We start from the raw sequence: 19,732 nt of genomic DNA on the forward strand, positions 1-19,732 counted from the left end.
TTACACAACTGCTGCTACTGTATGCGGAAGGAAGCTCATTTCACGCAGAAGATCCCTTACGTGCTTTGGAAAGGAATGTGAACTGCACAGTTCTGAAAGGTGAGAATCCCACAAAACCCTGTTGCATAGTTCCCCTTACAAAATGTCCTATAATACTTCAAGTCCCATTATTGGCTCTGACAAACCTGTAAGTCAGTTAATGTGCAAAGCCGAGGTTTCCATTCACATCGCAACTATTTTACTGCGCCTAGGAACAACGTTCCTATGCCACATGTACCACAATACTCAGGAGATTTAAAGATACCATTTTAGCCTTCAATATCCAAACCAAATGCATTTGGCATTACATTCAGTGCTGGAAATGAACAGCCTAAAAAAAGAGTTTTTGAGGTTCCAGAGAGTCTAGATAATTATCAAGTGTGTATTCAAAAAACCCCACTTATTTTCTATCACCATTAAGGTCTTTACAGCTTTGCACAGTGAAAACACTGATTATATTTTCTAGTTATGGTATATTCTGACATTCTCATGTCGAAAACTGCAACATTCTCGGGATGATGTAAGTGGCAATTTAAAAAGACTGCTTTCCTTCCACCAGAAATGAAGCAAGCCACAGACATTCCTGGTGCTAGGAGAGTCATGACATAAGCATTCCCAAAGATCAGGTCTGGGACCAAATCTTCCTGGTCCCTTTTAAAAAATACAAAGTATCATTATTTAGCTGCAGCAGCTACTTTACAGGGGTTTTTTTTATACTGCTCAGCTCTTGAGCATCGTAAACAGGAACATATGTCAGAGTCTGCACTGGAGTTAATCTGGAGAAGTTAAGCCTTTGTCAGAAGAACGTGCTTTTTTCTATCTCGGCTGGCTTCCTTGCACATGTTTGCCATCACAAACTGTTGTGGGCAATGCCATCTAGTGGCACCTACCAGCAGAGACCGATTCCCAGCAGAGCCGGGCTCTGTCTTGCAAGCTGGCACAACGCTGAAACCACCACCAGCAGCTTTACCTGACACAGTACTTCCATCAGGCTCTTAAAAAAAAAAAATCTTCTAAATACCATGCAATTCCAGACAGATAACTCTCAGAGCAAGCAAGCAAGCCTTCTTTGCTACTGCAAGTGACAAATACCAGCATACTCATGACCAGAAATTCAATTTCAAAAATTCTGACCTGTTCTTTGGGTCATATTAATTACTACATATGAATTCTGTCATTAGAATGCTCTGAGAACGATTCTCCACAAACTAAAGCCAGTTTGTTTAAGCTAAAACATGTTTCTTTCAATGAACAGTTTTAAAAGGGCTCAGGTGCGCCAGAGGACTTGTTACCTTTCTTTATCTACTCATGCAAAGCATTCAATGGTCTCTACACGGCATCTGGAAGCAGAGTTAATTCGCTGCCGCCACGGCCAGCACAAAGCCTGTACTACGCTCAGAGCTTAAGAGGGACACACTCACACAGCAGTGCCTCCCATCCATCAGTGTGAAATGCACCAAAACAGCAGTCTCCTAACCCCAGCTAACCGCCTCCACACAGGCCCAGAACGCAGTAATAGGAAGGTAAGAACTGAGAACAACAACGTGAAGCTCTGAGTCAGTTTGTCGGTAGCCTTCCTGCGTCACAGATTTTTCTGTGTGGGAGGAGGCTTCTGTCCAAGCACCGTAAGGTCACCGCTGAGGGTGCGTTAAACGACTCCCTATTATGTTCCACAGACCACACACACTCGCAGGCCATTGTATTGCAACTTAGTGAAAGGGATAAAATAACAGGAAACGGGTGGAAAGATGCTAACAAGACCACAGATGTGGTAACCTGATCATAACGCAACAGCCTGGCCAGGGCCTCAGTCAGATCAGGCTGGGAAAGAAAACCACCGTGTCCAAAATCCACAGCCTGCAGCCAACACATGATGCTCCCTCCCTCCTAACGCGCTCCTGCAAAGCCAGACTGGGGGAGCGTTTTACACACAAGGCTCGGTACAGAAGGGGCTACCTGGAAGAACGAGTGGATGGCTGCTGTGGCTTCACTGCGGATTCTCAAGAGGGAGCTGAGCGTGCTGCTTCTGCATCGTAGATGAGGGAACTGTCGGATATACTCCAGTGGGTGCCTCTTCTTCATTTTCAGGGGGAATGACTGAAAACAACAAGGAAAAAAAAATAAGAGGATGAGAACCTGGAGACTACAGTTTTATTGCTATTCACGGAACGCCACCTCTGAATACTAAAACTCAATCATCATCACAGAGCAGACAAGGACTAGATACTTTTACCTATCTTTTCTATTGCTTTTCTATTGGATTTTGTATTGCTTGTGGCAGAACAAGAGGCATGAACACAAGAGAAGGTAGTAGTGCTTCAAAACGTTCCACTTTTTGGATGTTGAGCCCTCTTGAAAGCCAGCTGCAAGTGACCTGGTTCCAAACGTGCTTGTGGCAGACACAGCTCTTCCACCTGCACAACCTGGAGCGTTTAGCCAGTCCCACTGCTTCTTCCATTCATATCCCACCCAGAGTTACCAGGTAAACCACCTGGCATGGGTCAAATGGACACCCTTAGCTGCTAGCATGTGCACCAGTTTCCACGTAGAAACAGCTCTGCCCCCAAAGAGAGCTTCCATGGTGATCCCATGTTTCTCCTCTGACATGCCCTACAGACACTGCTAACAAATCAAAGCCTGCAGGATGACTCAGGCTTAAAGAACACACAGTCTGAGGCATGCTTTGCTGAGTACTGGGACCTTTTGAAATTTATTAGTGGTCCTGATGCAGCGACATACCCAAGTATCACAAGGTCCCACCACACGGATGGTTTCAGCTTTCAACTCCATGTTCTGCATGCTATGAGGACTTTTGACCAGTTTTCCTTCGACTTCCACTGCACTTCCAAAAGTCAGGTCTCTAAGAAACCAAGAAAAAACAACAGCTTAAATAGGCACTGATACAAAGTCAACCGCACTCAGAAGTGAGATCCCTGTCAGTTTAGCTGGACTGCTTGAGATGCCACGAGATACTGTAGCCATAGGGCTTAACTGAAATGAGAAATTATTAAACGCATAGGTGGGAACGCGAATAGATTCACAAAGCTACTGAATAATTTAGGACAACGTAGGAGTGTTGGACAAGCAAGGGGAAAAGAGAGAGGCTTTTATTAGAAGGGGCTACTGGTGGGCACAAAACAAGCTTATAGAAGAAAATAATAAAAAAAAAAATTTGTAAAAAAATCACATTACACATGGAAAGTTCCTGGATCATCCTGAAACTCCCAACCCTAGCCCAAAGAATAACTGAGTAACAAACAAAATGAAGCTGTAAAATGAGTGCATTATTTTTGCATCTTCTTTTAACAGAACAGGCATGTCCATCTAGCGGGTATGCCTAACAAGCCAGCCCTCAAGCTGTTCCAGCAACAGCACTCTCCAAAAACCTGGGGGACAGTTATCCCTGGCTACATTGTGTGATTTCCAAGCAAGACCAACAGTAGTCCAGAATGCCCATGCTGCTACAGCTGTTAAGAGAATGTGGTCCAAATTAATCTCACAGGACAAGCAGCTGAACCACAACGCCTCAGCCAAATTGAGATAGAGCAGTCAGACACTCTCTATCCTAAAAAAACACATCCAGAGATCCCAGGCTGCGGCAGTGCCCTTCCTGTGGTCAGGTGCCAGCTGCTGGAGGTTCCTCCAGCAGCCTCATGAGCCACTGTACAGTGGTCCTGCACTTTGGTTACAACAACCCTCACGCAACGCTACAGCCTTGGGGAGGAGTGGCTGGAAAGCTGCCCAGCAGAAAAGGACCTTGAGGTGCTGGTCGACAGCCGGCTGAACATGAGCCAGCAGTGTGCTCAGGTGGCCAAGAAGGCCAACGGCATCCTGACTTGGGTCAGGAATGGTATGGCCAGCAGGAGTAGGGAGGGGATCGTGCCCCTGGACTCGGCACGGGCGAGGTCGCAGCTGGAGTGCTGTGTTCAGTTTTGGGCCCCTCGATACAAGAAGGGCATTGAGGGGCTGGAGCATGTCCAGAGAAGGACAAAGAGGCTGGTGAGGGGTCTGGAGAACAAGTCATATGAGGAGCGGTTGAGGGAGCTGGGGCTTTTTAGTCTGGAGAAGAGGAGGCTGAGGGGGAACCTCGTTGCTCTCTACAGCCACCTGAAAGGAGGTTGTAGTGAGGTGGGGGTTGGTCTCTTCTCCCAGGTAAATAGGGATACGACAAGAGGCAGTGGCCTTGGGTTGCATCAAGGGAGGTTTAGATTGGATATTAGCAAAAATGTCTTTATTGACAGAGCGGTCAGGCATTGGAATAGGCTGCCCAGGGAGGTGGTGGAGTCACCATCCCTGGAGGTGTTCAAAAAAACATGTAGATGTGGCACTTCAGGACATGGTTTAGCAGGCATGGTGGTGCTGGGTAGACAGTTGGACCTGATAATGTTAAGAGGTCTTTTCCAACCTTAATGATTCTATGAAAGGAGGCCTGAGCAGACCCCTCCAAGCACTGATCAACACAGAGATTTTTCCAGGTATCCCAAACAGACCAACCTATTTTCCAGGCTGGGATCAGCAACCACCTGGAGGTTTTCCAGAGAACTCCCATCATTTATATGCAAGAACAAAACTTCCTTCTGCGATCGGACAGAGCGGACCCAGCCCTAGAGGTAAAAGAAAGAGAAATTGGTTATTCCTTGGCATGGATTCTGCGTTGTCATGCTCTTCTTCCAGCTGAGCTCGACATGCTACTTCAGGTCTATTTCAACTTTGTACTGAAATCAAAGGAAATATTTCTTTAGGGGCAACAAAAAAAAAAAAAAAGAAAAAAAAGTCAGTGTCAGTTTTTCTACTGACTTCAAAGCCAAGGGAAACAAATCCTTAGGCAGAGACATCAACTCTTCCTCCGAGTACAGCAGGGATAACTCAGATCTACCTGCATCTCTGGGGAGCTGAAAACACAAGAAAGTGGCAAAGTGCTCTGAAGATGAAAAGCATTTCAGCAAAGTACATATTTTTATTAGTGATGTCCCTTCAAAACACTTCTTACTGAAACAGGAGAGACCAGTAATGCACAGTTCTTTATGATAACACACTCAAGACTGTCTTGTTCATCTTTAGTACCAATTTTTGTTTGTATCACCAGTAGGAAGGTTCCAACAGAAATTTGTTCACTAGTTGTTTACATGCCCCAAGCCGTTGGACTGCTAAACAATGATGCTGCAGCCAATAGATTCAGGTGGAAAATTACATATTAATGCAAAACAAAAATGAAAATGAATGCCTTCATAATTTTGGATGTTTCTCCTTACACCTCAAAATCAAGACCTCTACGCTGTCCCCATGGAAAAAAAAAATTATGAAAAAATCTAGAAGTACTCTTGTCCAGTTTGACTAAAAGGATTAAAACAGTAACAGCGCAGTTCTTTGTAACAGCTGAACAGTAGAACTGACCGCGTACCTGTCAGGCTAATGTCTTGAGTTTTTCAATGGGAAACAACATTTCCCTCAAAAAGTAATAAAAAATTCAAGGCTGTACCAAGGCACCAAGCAAAAGTAATAGCATTCAAAATACAACTCCCTTAGCTGCTCCCAGCCCACAAGAGTTTAGAAAAAGCTGCCCTTAAAAGCAAAACTATCCGCTGCGGAGCTTCCCGCTCCTCTTCTAATAATACTGCAGAGAACAACTGAAAACTGTGCAGATTAAACAACCAAACTGCCTCTTTTCCAATCTGCTGGTTTTTGCTTCCACAGAGGTCCCTTCCAACCCCTACCATTCCGTGATTCTGTGATTCTGTAAGCGCCCAAGTAGCTCCAATGACTCTAAACTGTGCAAGCACTTTAGGGATTTTACACCAGATAAACCAACGCAAAACTGTCTACTTCTATTGTCTAGACAGAGCAAACTGCAAGAATTACACACTACCCAAGGTAAAGCAGTCTTAAAATCACATCATGACTACTAACACAGACAAGGCATTAGACAAGCTTGTATAACGGGGTGAGAACAACTGCATATAAGAACTATGGAAGATTCTAAAGTCATAAGTCTAATGATTAACAAAATGTCAGCTTTTGCTCCAGCCTCACAATTTCAGACAGGCATTTACCTAAACGACCTCTGCAGCATGTTCCACCCAAGGCAACAACTAATGCAAGAAACAAGAGTTCAAAGCTAAAGTCTGAACATTTGGCCATCCTCCTATTCTTATGGCGAAAGCAACAGGTGTTTAAAAGGCATTTCACGCAATAACATGCCTGAAGCTGCTGTGCTTATCCTCTGTATTCCAGTAAATCCCCAGAACACGTCATATGCGTTATACTTGATGCATGATGTTTAACAGCAGATGTTTTTCTTAGCTCCTCTACTCCTAAGTGCTCCTTAACGAAAACACAAAACAGCCCTGAACAAAGAAACATGCTCAAGAGCTTTTTTTTTTCCCACCTCATCAGGCTGTTCTGGGATCTGTTAAATAAGGAAACGAGCCTTGCATCCCGCAGTAGGAAATTAGAACATACCCACAGGCTTGTACTGGAGCAGCAGAGGCTGCGGTAGCAGTGTTTTGACTGCTTCACACCATACCAGAAGCAACGTGCAGTGAGGATCCCAACTCAGACCAGACTGAACATTCCAATAACCTGGCCATAATAAGGTTGGGTTTAAGCCAAACCAGTTCCCCAACCCAGTTTAACACTAAAAAAACCCACATTTTTGACAGCACAGGGGAAGAGAAACAAAGCACCAGGGACCTGGGGCAGAAAGAAGTGGTATTGCCAAATCTAGCATCAGTTTATTCCAGCTTGCATAACTCATAAAACTACAGCTGAAAAGCACCTAACTGGATGAGCCTCTTCCTATGCTATTAGATTTCATCTATGTGTGTGCAGGAACCACTGTGCTACAAACTGGTTTTTGGGTCAGTAGCATCGCAGGACGGTTTGGGTTGAAAGGGACTTTAAAAGTCATCTAGTACAACCCCCCTGCCATGGCCAGGGACCCCTTCCACCAGACCATGGTGCTCAAAGCCCCGTCCAACCTGGCCTTGAACACTGCCAGGGAGGGGGCAGCCACAGCTTCTCTGGGCAACCCAGACAATGACCCACAGAGGTCCCTTACAACCCCGAACATTCTGTGAACCTGGGCCAGGGCTTCACCACGCTCACAGTGGAGAACTTCTTCCTCATGTCTAATCTAAATCTCACCTCTTTCAGTTTAAAGCCATTACCCCTTGTCCTATCCCCACACACCCTTCTCAAAAGTCCCTCTCCAGCTCTCTTCCAGGCCCCTTCAGGTATTGGAAGGCCGCAGTAAGGTCTCCCCACAGCCTTCTCCTCTCCAGGCTGAACAGCCCCAGCTCTCTCAGCCTTTCCTCCCAGCAGAGGGGTTCCAGCCCTCCCATCATTGCTGGGGCCTCCTCTGGCCCCGCTCCCACAGCTCCAGCTCTGTCCTGTGCTGAGGGCTCCAGAGCTGGACGCAGGACTCCCGGGGGGGGTCTCAGCAGAGCGGGGCAGAGGGGCAGAATCCCCTCCCTTGCCCTGTGCCCACGCTGCTGGGGATGCAGCCCAGGGCATGGTTGGCCTGCTGGGCTGCCAGCGCTCACTGCTGGGTCACATCCATTTTTCTTATCCTCAAAGTACCCCAGCCCCTTACAGATTCATCCAGACATACTGACAACTGCACAGTCTAACCCAAGGTCCTTGCACTAAGAAAGTGACTATGTGTCTGCAACCACTGCTCTGTCAGTCAGGAACACCAGAATACAGGGGGGACGCAGAACCCTATGCTGAGCAACGGGAAAGAGCTCTGTTACTAAACAGTCCATTCATCTCTGTCTACCTCGGTTCACAGTATGTACTGACACCAAACATCAACGAAACTGTTATGCTCAGCTCTACCTGACACTGCTCTAGAATCATAGGTTGGAAAAGATCTCTCAGATCATCAAGTCCAACCATCCACCCAACAACACCATGCCTACTAAACCATATCCCCAAGTGCCACATCTACACATTTTTTTAACATCTCCAGGGATGGGGACTCCACCACTGCCCTGGACAGCCTGGTCCAATGTCTGACTGCTCATTCAGTAAAGAAATTTTCCGTAATATCCCTCAGCTGCTCCACATCAGACTTGTTCTCCAGACCCTTCACCAGTCTCCTTCTCTGGACACGCTCCAGCCCCTCAATGTCCTTCTTGTAGTGAGGGGCCCAAAACTGAACACAGCACTCGAGGTGCGGCCTCACCAGTGCCGAGTACGGGAGCACGATCCCCTCTCTACTCCCACTGGCCACACCATTCCTGTCAATAAACTCCTATAAAACTAGACATGGAACAAGACCTAAAGCAAAGCTTAACCAAACCATCACCGCAGCAGCAACGGTTCACTCTCCCAAAACCAAGCAGGTGACAAAACCAAAAGCGGACACGCTTCAGCCCGACCCAGCGCGGTGACCGCCTCTCCCTGCCGGCGCTTCGTCCAGGAAAGCGCGCTGCAGAGGTTCCAGCCTTCGCCCTCTGAGCACAGGCGGTGAAGCCGGCGTGGGCCCCGCCACCGCCGCCCCTCTCCCTTCCGTTACGGCCCTGGGCCGGGTCACCGCCGGGCGCGCCCCGACCTGCCGGCCACACACCTGCACTTTAACCGCCGCGGCCGGCTCCCGGGCCCCCAGCGCCTGGCGGACCCGCAGCCGCACCGCCCGGGGCAGGGCAGCGCAGCGGCGGAGGGCCTGCCACCGGGCCCCCAGCATGGCGGAGGCCTAACGGGAACAGCCCCGCTCCCTCCGGCGGCGCGGCCTCATCCCGCTCCCGCAAGGCTCCCGTGAGGCGACGCGCCTCCCGCCCCCTCACGTGACCGCCTCATCCAATCGCCGCTCCGGTCTGTGCCGGTGAGCCAATCGGAAAGGGAAAGCGCCCAGCCCGAAGGGCTGCCTTTTCCGCCGCCTGGGCGCAAGGGCCTCTGGGAAATGTAGTTCATGGCGGACGGGCTGAAGGGAAGAGGCGGCGGGGTGCGGTTATGGCGCAGGGCAGGGCGCGGGGGAGCGGGATCCCCATGGCGGGGGTGAGGGATCCTGCTGCTTTCTGGGACCTCGGCAGCGCTGTCGCTACTTCCTCTGCCTCAGGAGCGCCAGCCCGGCTCCCACCGCCTCAGTTGCACAAGAGGGCCTGGGGACGGGCCAGGCTGGACCCTCTGGGGAAGAAGGCGATGGCGGCTGGGCTCTCGGCAGGGCCAGGCTCCTCACCCCGGGAGCGCTTGTGGGAGCGGGCTGAAGGGAGAGGCTGCGCTTCTCGGCGGCAGCACGGCCTGGGGCCGGCGTGCTGTGGATTTCGGGGACCATCCGCCACTCTCCTGTCCTCTCGGGGCCCTCCCTGCGGGGGGAGCCCTGTGTCAGCCCCTGCTTTTGCTAATCAGGAACGCAGGACTCGGCTCTGCGGGGACAAGCCCTGCTGGGGGACAAGACCGTTCTCCTGACCCTTTTTAAGCCTCAGGACCCGCTGCCTCTTCCAGCTGCTCCGAGTGGCAGGTGAAAAGCAGCTGTCGAGAAGGCGAGTGTCTACAGCTCTGCAGAGAAGGATTTAGGGATACTGATGAAGAAAAAGCTGGCCATGACCCGGCAGTGAGCGCTGGCAGCCCTGAAGGCCAACCGTGCCCTGGGCTGCATCCCAGCAGCGTGGGCACAGGGCGAGGGAGGGGATCCTGCCCCTCTGCCCCGCTCTGCTGAGACCCCCCCAGGAGTCCTGCGTCCAGCTCTGGAGCCCTCAGCACAGGACAGAGCTGGAGCTGTGGGAGCGGGGCCAGAGGAGGCCCCAGCAATGATGGGAGGGCTGGAACCCCTCTGCTGGGAGGAAAGGCTGGGAGAGCTGGGGCTGCTCAGCCTGGGGAAGAGAAGGCTGCGGGGAGACCTTATTGCAGTCTTCCAGTATCTGAAGGGGACCAATAAGAAAACTGGAGAGGGACTTTTGAGAAGGGTATGTAGGGATAGGACAAGGGGTAATGGCTTTAAACTGAAAGAGGTGAGATTTAGATTAGACATAAGGAAGAAATTCTCCACTGTGAGCGTGGTGAAGCTGTGGCCCAGGGTGCCCAGAGAAGCTGTGTCTGCCCCCTCCCTGGCAGTGTTCAAAGCCAGGTTGGACGGGGCTTGGAGCAGCCTGGTCTGGTGGAAGGGGTCCCTGTCCACAGCAGAGGGGTTGGAACTGGATGACCTTTGCAGGTCCCTTCCAACCCAAAGCACTTTATGATTCCGTGGAAAAGTGGTGAAGTCAGTGCTGCTTCCCTGCTCAGCCTGGACTTTGCCGCTCTGCCCTTTGCCTTGTCCTGGAAGGCAGCAGCTGAACATGTTGGCTGTGCTTGTGGTCACAGGTTATCCCATCCCTGTGCATCGATCTTTGGAGTACAGTAGGTGAAATGAGACAGCAGCAGTGTGAAGCCCCAGGGCCAGGAGGTGCTGGGAGGCAGCTTTTTCTACCGACACAGCTTGTAGGGAGAAAAATCCCTGCCTTGCTGTAAAGTCTCAGTTAAGGAAAGAATAGCTGGCCGGAGGCCTTGTTTAGAAGAAGCAAGCTGGGCTCATGGGAAAGAGGAGAGGAAAGCTTTGTAGATGCCTGGTTTCAACTTTGCTGTGTGGTGCCTTTTATCTGTGGATGAAAAGCTTCTTGTCCTCAAAGTCCCCATACTGCTTGCCAGGGCCCTCCTTCACCTCTGCCTTTGCTCCCAGTAAGCCAATGTCCCCACCCGTGGCTCTCAGTCTAGACCTGCGCTCTGAGCTGCCTGGAAAGGCCGTCCCGAGGAATCAGAGCTGCAGAGCAGGGGCATGGGCATAACTGAGTGGATGAGAAAGGCATTCAGAGGAAGGACAGGAGTCCACAGGGAGGTGTGCGGTGAGGGTGGGTGAGAACTGGGCTAGAAGCTCATCCTCAGCCAGCGACGACAGCTTGTCCAGCATCCGTCCTCCATGCCACTGCGAGGAGTCGGGCAGACCGCCTGGACACACGCAGGTTACCGCCTCAGTGCTGGATAGAAACGCAGGGACAATTGTGTCTTGGTGCTCCTGAGTGAGCAAAATCAGTTTTGTTTTAATGCCGATCGCCATCCCCTCCTGTAAGGGCCAGCATTGAGCTTTGCTCTGTGTTGGTACAGCGTTGTGATGCGGTGCGTTACAGAATCAGAGCGCAGGAAGGAGCTGGTACTGCTGCTGCGCCAGGCAGAGATACAGGATGTAAATTGGTAGGGAATTAGTGTTCTATCGTTCAGGGAACTCCTGGCTTCATGTGAGAATTAAACAAGTGTGTAATGACTGTTCAGCACACGTTATGTGTTCTCTCTGCCCGGTCACAGATGGTGCTTCTATCACTGCTCTCAGCTATAGGTTTTTCCTCTCCTGTTCAGTCCATAGTGTCCCAAAACATTTTTTTGATGGTTATCTGGCTCATAAAACCCTCTCCAGGCCAGATAAGCAATTAATTTAGGGAACAATTAGGGAGTAACAGCAATGATGGTGTCTAAATGCAGCAGGAAAGGGGTAAGGTCCTTCCCCTCAGACCCATCTGCTCCAGGGCCAGCTGTGGGTCTTTGGAGGGAAGGGTGTAACACAAGAAAGTCTGGCCTCAAATTTCTAGGTCTGGACTTGAGCTTTTCCCATCTGGCTGAATATCTTTCTTTCTAAAGACCAAATGCTATCAGTAGATGGGACAGGAATTTGGTCCATCAGTCCCCAAAAGAAAATGAGGATGAAGCACTAGCAGAGTGCAAAGCTGACGGTCTCTCATATGACTTTTCTGCCCTCGAAGCTCAGCTCTAGACCAGCTGCTGCTCCATACACCCTGATCTGCTCCATACTCCCTTTTGGTGAGTTCCTCACCTGGGGTCGATGCTGCTGGGACTTACGTACGTTGCTGTGAGCCATTCCAGGCTCCTGGACTGCAGATGGTGTTTGTGTGCTGACAGGCACAGTCTCCAGTGATTTTTTTTTAGAGGGATGGGGGACAGGCAGGGGTTACTGTGTTCCCAGAGCTCCCCAACAAACATCACTTTGTTCCCAACAGAGCTGACCGTCCTCTTTTCACTGCTGGATGCTGTCCTCACTGGCCAGCAGTTTGGCAGCATCAGTACCATGAACCATAGCCCCAGTGATGACCCAGGTCTCAGGTTGTTTCACTAGATCTATATGGGTCCGTACAGCTCTGGAGCAAATTCATAGAATCATAGAATCATTAAAGTTGGAAAAGACCTCTAAGATCATCAAGTCCAAGTGTCAACCCAACACCTGCTAAACCATGTCCTGAAGTGCCACATCTACACGTTTTTTAAACACCTTCAGGGATGGGGAGTCCACCACCTCCTGGGCAGCCTGGTCCAATGCCTGACCCCGCTCTTTCAATGAAGAAATTTTTGCTAATATCCAATCTAAACTTCCCCTGATGCAACTTGAGGCCATAGCCTCTTGTCCTATCCCTAGTTACCTGGGAGAAGAGACCAACATCCACCTCACTACACCCTCCTTTTAGGTAGCTGTAGAGAGCAATCAGGTCCCCCCTTAGCCTCCTCTTCTCCAGACTGAACAGCCCCAGTTCCCTCAGCTGCTCCTCATAAGACTTGTTCTCCAGACCCCTCACCAGCCTCGTTGCTCTTCTCCGGACACGCTCCAGCCCCTCAATGTCCTTTTCGTAGTGAGGGGCCCAAAACCGAACACTACACGAGGTGCAGCCTCACCAGTGTCGAGTACAGGAGGACAATCACAGCTCTGTTCCCTCTCTGGTTTGTGAGCTTGGTGTTTTAGAGCCAGTTTGAGTGTCTGCAAAGGACACAACAGAGTCTGAATGTATATTTTGTTTATTCCGCTGCAGAGCGGAGCTCTTCTAAAAGCTCTACAGAGGGCACCGGTGCTGTTTGTGAATCAGACTGGTAATGTAATCTGGGCTGAGAGGCAGGAAGCCAGTTGTCAGAACGTCTGCAGGGAGGGTGGTTTAAAGGATGGTGAGGAATAATGATTCTCCTGTACTCCCAGTTGGGCATGGGGGCTGTGGAGAAAGCATGGAGCAGCGGTGGAAAAGGGCTTCCAAACAGGCAGTGTCAGTTTTTGGGTGGGAGTGGAGAATCAGCTTTGTGTTTGTAGGGCACCACCGTCTTGGCACCATCCATATAGCAATGCCCAGCCTTCACCTGGCAGAAGTGCTCTGAAATGCCTCCTCTGTGGATGTTCCAGCCTGCTGCTTTAGCTCCAGACCGTCTTCACATGGAGCCTGCTCAGCTATGCCCTCTATGTCTTTCTGTTCCTTCACTTCGTCCTTTCTAGTGGGTGGAGGAGGAAGAGCTCCACACAGTTCTGCTTTTGAAGTGAATCTGGCCTTGCTCACTGCTGATTCTGAGGCTTTTAGCCTCAGATCCTCCAGACCTGGCCTGGGAGCGGGACTCCTAAGAAAGGCAGGGAACAAGGTAGAAATAGTACAAAGCAAGAAATGAAATCTTGCCTCCTCCGAGATGACTCTCATCTGTCTGGTGTCTGGTGACACAAACTAGTTTTTTCCACATAGTTCAGAATCAGAGATGCTGTTGCAGAAAAACTCTCCCCTCAGGGCTGGGCACGTGGAAATCTTTTCTGTCTCTCCTTCTGAGGGCCCTGAAGATGTGTTTCCCAGCAGTGGCATCTCTTTCTGATTTGGAGGACTTTTCAGTGAGGGCTTTTATCATTGGCAGTGTCCACTGTTCATGGACCTCTGATCTGGAGTCCTGAGCATCCCCAGAAAGTCCAGCATCCTTTGGACTACATTGCCAGGAGATCAACTTGTACCTTCTACCTGAAGCTCGACACCGTGCTTTCTGGACAGATAAAGGACTACGCAATCAGGGCATCAGCGTGTCTGCCCGAAAGGAAGAAGAGTAAGGCAGATTAATCCTTATTAGCTTGGGGATAATATGCAGTTCTTCAATCTGACAGACTCCCCACAGTTTTGAAGTCTTCTTGCTGTATCAGTGCATTCCCTTTGGTGTCCTTAGAGGTCCTAGTTTGAAAATTAGATGCACAAGGTAGTCAGCATCCTGCTGTGCCTTAGATGTAGGAATGGGGACACTGTGCTTAGAAAATTCTGGCCTTTTTTTCAGTGATATCTTGGTAACCTGAAATGAAGCACATTTGTGTTTATTCCAAAGTAAAGTATTTGTATTTTTTTGTTTCACAGCCGTAACTTCCCAATGAAATGAGATACAATATGTAACACATTCCTTCCTATAAATAAAGCTGATTTTCCCTAAGCGAACCACTATTTTAGATATCTCATTCTTTCTGTCTCAACTTCCACATTTGTTTTCTGAACACTTCACTGAAAAGAAAACCAAAGCGGATGCAAAAACTGCTTCTTACCACGTCCTCCAAATTTTTCTGTATGTTTCCCAGCAGATGAAGAGAAGGGGAGACCCTGCCCTTCTGTCAAAGGGTAACACATGACTGAGCCTGGCTGACTTCAGCTTTGAGGACAGGGCCAGCTTCACGGTGCCACTCTTTGCCTGGGTTGGTGGGTGAGTAAACACAACGCTCAGCGATGCTCTAAGGTTGCGCTGCTGGGGCTAGGCAGTATTCACCGTCCTCTGAGAGCACCCCTGGGTCCCAGGAAGGAGCCAGCCAAGAGATAACACCCCACGGATGGTCCCCCCAGGAGCTGCACAGTGGTGTCAGAGCTGCTGTGTTGACTGTTCTGCTTTGCTAGTGCTTGTTTGTGGTGTCTGCTGGTGAAACCCTTATTCTGCCTTCCTCCAGAAAAAATTCTAGCAACCCTTTCCTGCCTGGTTACCAGCGATGTTGCCCAATACTGGTACTGAGTGGATCAGTAGTGAGGGACTGTCCAGTCCCCTCAGTATTTGGGAGCTTCCTCAAGTTCCTCCACTCAGGGCATTGCTGAGGAGTTCCTGCTTTGACCTGAGATGTGGTTGTTAGCAGTCTGCCTCTCTCGTCTAGCTTTCTTTTTTTCCCCCACCTGAGCAACAATGGCCACTCTGGAGAATCCTGGGTTCAAAACCTCCTGGTTTGTGGCTCTGGCCATGATGATATGGATGAGGAGCAACATGGCTTTTCATATAGACCCTCCAGGTGAGCAGAGATCCTGGATATTCAGGGACAAGGGAAAACAGCAGGAAGATGTCCATGCTGACCTTATCCCATGTGTCTCGCCCCAGAGCATTTCCTGCTGCAGTGAAAATTGGAGTGTCACTACACGAATGGCGCTCAGCAGGTGAGGTACCTGGACAGGTTCACCTGGGACCGGCAGCAGATCTGTTCCTGTGACAGTGCAGTGGGTTTCTACATGGCCCACACAGAGCTGGGATGGACATTTGCGGAGTATTGGAACAGGCTGCAGTGTCATAGCTGCCTGTGGGCTTCAAGGGAGAAACACTGCAGCTATAACTGGAGGAGGGCTCAGAGTGTGACGGACGGGAGAAGTGAGTCTTCGGAGGGGAGGAGGAAAGTGGCGTGGGCAAATTTGGCTTCCCCAGCCTGGGACCACGTTTAACCCTCTCTGTCATGTCCCAGTTTGGCAGCCACTGGATATCTGAGGAGCTCAGTGGGTGGTGGGAGATAGGTCTGAGTTCAGTGGAGCGGCGGCAGAATGAGGGCCATGGACACAAGCAGTTAACATCTTTATTGTGAGTGTAAGACTGAAGGAAATGGCTTGCAGGAGCCCTGCAGAAAAGCATGGGACAGGACTCCCAAGCCTAACAAATGCATCTCTCCACCTGCCAATTCCTGGAGCAATGGACTCGCCAGAGACATGCGAGAAGACATGAAATGCTCCTACAAGATGTTTCTGGTAGAAGAAGCAGAGTGCATCTTCCATGATGGTCCTTCACTGAGGGAAGAAAGAAAAAGGATTAAAGATGAATGTGTCTGGGAGATGCGTAATGCGAGGTCTTGTTGAAGGCAGTGGATCTGGGTGAAAAGATATGTTGACAAAAGGCTTTGGAGGAGAAATCTGTATGATATCCATCCTGTTGCTACGAATGATTCTCGAGGAGGATGGGGCAGGAAGAGAGGAGCAACCTGTCTGCCAGCACTCTCCATCTCTTTCTTTCAGTTAAACTCAAAGTAAAAATTTCTCCCATGCAAATGGAGCCATGAGGCTACCCCAGCTAGCTGGTTTGTTCTGTTAGAAGGTTTTATTCTTCTGAAATTAAGACCAAGTGGTTCAAAAATGGGCAGGAGGAGATGGACAAAGTTGTGTATGAGGACCACCTCCCAAACAGAGATCAGTCTCTCCAGATCCTGATCACTTTGGAAGTCACGCCAAAGCAAGGGGCTGTCTGTGCTTGCCAGATGGACCTTGTCAGCTTGCCAGTGCCCATCACGGGCATAAGAGACTGGAAATGGGGAGATCAGAACGTGCTAAGGAGAGTCTCTTCTAGCTCTGTGGGGACAGCAGGAAACTAGAAAAGAGATTTTGGGGGAAAACAATGTCTAGCCTGGGCTTTAACTCTCTGGACTGCTCTTCCAACAGAAACATGCTCTGGATCTGCTGTGGGCGAGAAGGCGACTGGAACGCTGGGCTTTGTGTTGGGCTTAGGCTTCATCATGGTGGGACTCATCATCTATCAGAAGAAAAAGAGAGATGAATTATTCATGAGCTAAGTAGAAACCCATTCTTAATGGGGCTGCAGAAAGATGTTTTAAAGCCTGTAAGGCTTCACTAGAATTGAGATTTACCGTGATAATTTCCTTGGGTTCCCAGCATTCAAGTGGGTTTTATATGGTCTAATCCAATATCCGCAGAAGTCAGTGATAGCTTTTAATTTATTTTAACTGATGTTAGACTGGGCTTTCAGTGATGAGAAGCCATTTCAGAACTATCATCAGCTGCTGAAAGGTCAGCCCAGTCCTCTGAGATGCAGTCCTAGGCTATGGTTATGGTTTCTTATGAGTATCAGATTAGCTGCTTCATTCCCAAACGTCTCCACGTTGCTTTGTTGCAGACATATTTTGTAGACTCTGGAAGAAAATACATCCTTACTTATTTATAGAAGGATTAAATACCTTTCGTTGGAAACTGCACAGGGGAAAAAGGAGAGAACATTATCTTCCAGAAAGGTGCATTCTTGTGCTCAAAATGTTAGTTTGCTGAGTAGCAGCATCTTATCCCAGCCTTTGCTTTCTGCTTTATAGTAATTTAAGATTATTAGAATCACAACCAAGTACTGGGTAAGTCATAGTGGTGTGATGTTTTTCATGGTGCAACAAGCAATATCCCGCGGGTTGATCCTGTACTGTTACTTTTTCCTAAGCAAACTCCCTTAAGCAAGCCACATCCAACGTAACCCTTTCATTCTCAGCCTGTGGATTTAGGTCACCAGCATCAGGAGAACCTGAATTCCCTGCCCACCAGCACAGCTGTTACTAACTGGGGAAGAGAAGTGCTGAAACCACTGAAACCCCCTTTCTTAGGCCCAAACATCAGTTTCCCAGTGAACTACGAGAACGGCGTACAGATTTGACTCTGTAGGAATTAGTCTTCCAGCCTGCCCAGAGCATGAACTCATTGCACCCTGTTGTTCAGGGCCCTGCATTATCCAAATTATAAATGCTTTGGGTAGATCTCCAAGGTCATCTCAGGAACTGGATTCCCCTGCCATAAATAAATCCCCTACCCGAACAGCCTCTGGCAGGGCTGCCATGGGCTCTCTGATGCTCAGCTGACCCCGTGGATCTCAGCATCTCTGTGCAGTGGGTTAGCACGGGACCACCACGCACTTGGAGATGAGGACAAGGAGAAGTAGCAGGCTCATAGCTGTTCCAGGACTTATGAGCAGAGATGCATCCACAGACTGTTAGGATGAACCTGGAGACCGCAGGAAAATCATTGGGGGAGGCAAACGCGGGAGGCTGTGCTAGCAAGGGCCTGGAGACACTTTCCCTATCCCTCAGCCCGGCTGGCACGGTGGCTGGTAGTGCTCCAAAGCCCGCGTGAGAAGTTCCCCCACCCATTTCTGCTCTCTTTTCCCACAGGGCTGCCGTGCCTGTCTGCTGCAGCCACAGAGGAAGGCAACACAGAAAGTGACAAACTGCTGGGTACCTAAGTCCACGGCAAACCTCTGGGAATCTGTTTCTGTCTCTCAGAGTTAAGATGACCTGTGGCTCCCTGCTTTTTTTCCAACACTATTCCCTTTCCTCCTACTGTTGCCCATGTTAGCAGGGTGCTGCCTCTTCCCCTGTCAGAAGAAATGTGAATTTGCAAATTGGCAGGCTTGGAGATTTCAAGGGTAATCTCAGGGGCTGACACCGGTCCGTGGAGGGTAGGATGGACTCTGCTCCTGCACAGAGCTGCAGGAGGAAAGCCAGAGCTCCCCAGCCCTGCATGCACATGAGGAGCAAAAAGGGGAATAAATAATAGCATTTCTAAGGCGTGTTTTGTACTTGGAGCAATTTATCTAAGGGTCTGAAAGGATTTAATAACTGAGAGCTAATTAAATGTACTAATTAACCTGGTGTTTAATCTCAGCTCTTTGCTAGCTTTCTGTGCTGCTGAAGCAGAGATGTAGTCCCATATATCATGACATCCAGCCACTTTGCTTAATTGTGATTCCTTTGCACATGGTGCAGGCACTCAGCCGCTAAGGTGATGAGAGGAATACGAAAGCCCACGTACAGCAGAAAATTAGAGGGGCGAAGCCAGCCCTGTGTGACTAACAACCTGTGAGATTATTTCCATGAAGAGGATATTGACAGTCTAATTTGTTTCCCTTCCCCATTATCACTGGTTTGTTCTCATTGACACCATGTTTTGCTAAGGGGGATAGGAACAATTTGCTTCTGGGCACATGGTGACAAAATGGCCATGTTATTCCCTGGTCCCATCCTTGTCACCATGGCTCTGAGCTGCTCCGCTACAGCCAGGAGGAGGAGGCTGCTCGCTTTCTCTTCTCACCATACTTCCCCATGAACTTTCTGTGGGGGTTTATACTGGTGCTACTGGTACTGTTTTGGTGTACAACCCACACAGCCAACTCTCAGATCTCCATGAGCTGTTTCCTCAGTGCCACAGAGTAAGGGACATCTGAAGTGACCGTCCAGAGCCCGCTCGATCCAGGAGCAACGTGACTTTCCTGCTCCCAGGGCTAAACAATTCCTCCTGGCTCTGGAGCTGTGGAGGACCCTGGACCACATTGGTGGGTTGGTGGATCGTGGTGGGCCCAGGACAAGGTGTGCTCCACAGGAGAAACAGAGACAGAGGACTCACAGAATTGAAAATCCTGGCACATCATGAAGCCCACCATCCTAAGACACTCTCCTTGTGGAAGCAGTATTTAGTGGGGGACGTCTGAAATCCTGTCATTGCTTCTTCTCATAGCTAGTATGGAAACTATGCCTGGGAAGCTACCAAGAACCACAAACTGCCCAATCTAGGGCAGAATAATTGTCCCCAACAGCGCTATTTAATCCAGCAGCTTCAGTTTGTTCCCAGCTGTAACTCCATCTACACACTGCTCATTTATTACTGCTAATATAAACATGGGATGGAAGTGAGCTTCTCTCAGGCTCATGACCTCAACTTAGGGTCATGACAGCTTCTTTAGGAGCTACTAATTCAAATGCGGTTGGAAACGAGTCTGCATGAGCACGGGGTCATTAAATTAGCGGGAGAAACAGGCTGCTATGGGGGGATGCAGCAGTTACCTTCACTGGAAATCTCCAAGGGAAAGCCAGGCATGAACCTCTCCGGGATGTCTTAGGAGAATGAATCAGACCTGCCAGGATGTGGGGAGAGGGGGGAGACAA

The 19,732-nt window shown here is 49.6% G+C and overlaps 1 protein-coding gene across 8 annotated transcripts in view; it reads right to left on the reverse strand.

The window, feature by feature from the left end:
* NARS2 (asparaginyl-tRNA synthetase 2, mitochondrial) overlaps positions 1–8,773 on the reverse strand; it is a 74,304-nt gene extending 65,531 nt beyond the window's left edge. For all 8 annotated transcript variants that reach the window (XR_012763439.1, XR_012763440.1, XM_075416233.1 and 5 more), the window contains exons 1-4: positions 8,609–8,773; positions 4,534–4,643; positions 2,779–2,899; positions 1,996–2,136 (exon numbers count right to left, since the gene is read on the reverse strand). Coding sequence is in view for 6 of the 8 variants with exons in the window: in XM_075416233.1 (XP_075272348.1) it covers positions 1,996–2,136; positions 2,779–2,899; positions 4,534–4,643; positions 8,609–8,725 (489 nt within the window). In the remaining 2 variants the exon portion in view is untranslated. The remainder of the gene's footprint in view (positions 1–1,995; positions 2,137–2,778; positions 2,900–4,533; positions 4,644–8,608) is intronic.
* Between the last annotated feature and the right edge of the window lie 10,959 nt (positions 8,774–19,732).

Source organism: Opisthocomus hoazin, chromosome 1 (assembly GCF_030867145.1).
Source record: "Opisthocomus hoazin isolate bOpiHoa1 chromosome 1, bOpiHoa1.hap1, whole genome shotgun sequence".
Classification (NCBI taxonomy): domain Eukaryota; kingdom Metazoa; phylum Chordata; class Aves; order Opisthocomiformes; family Opisthocomidae; genus Opisthocomus; species Opisthocomus hoazin.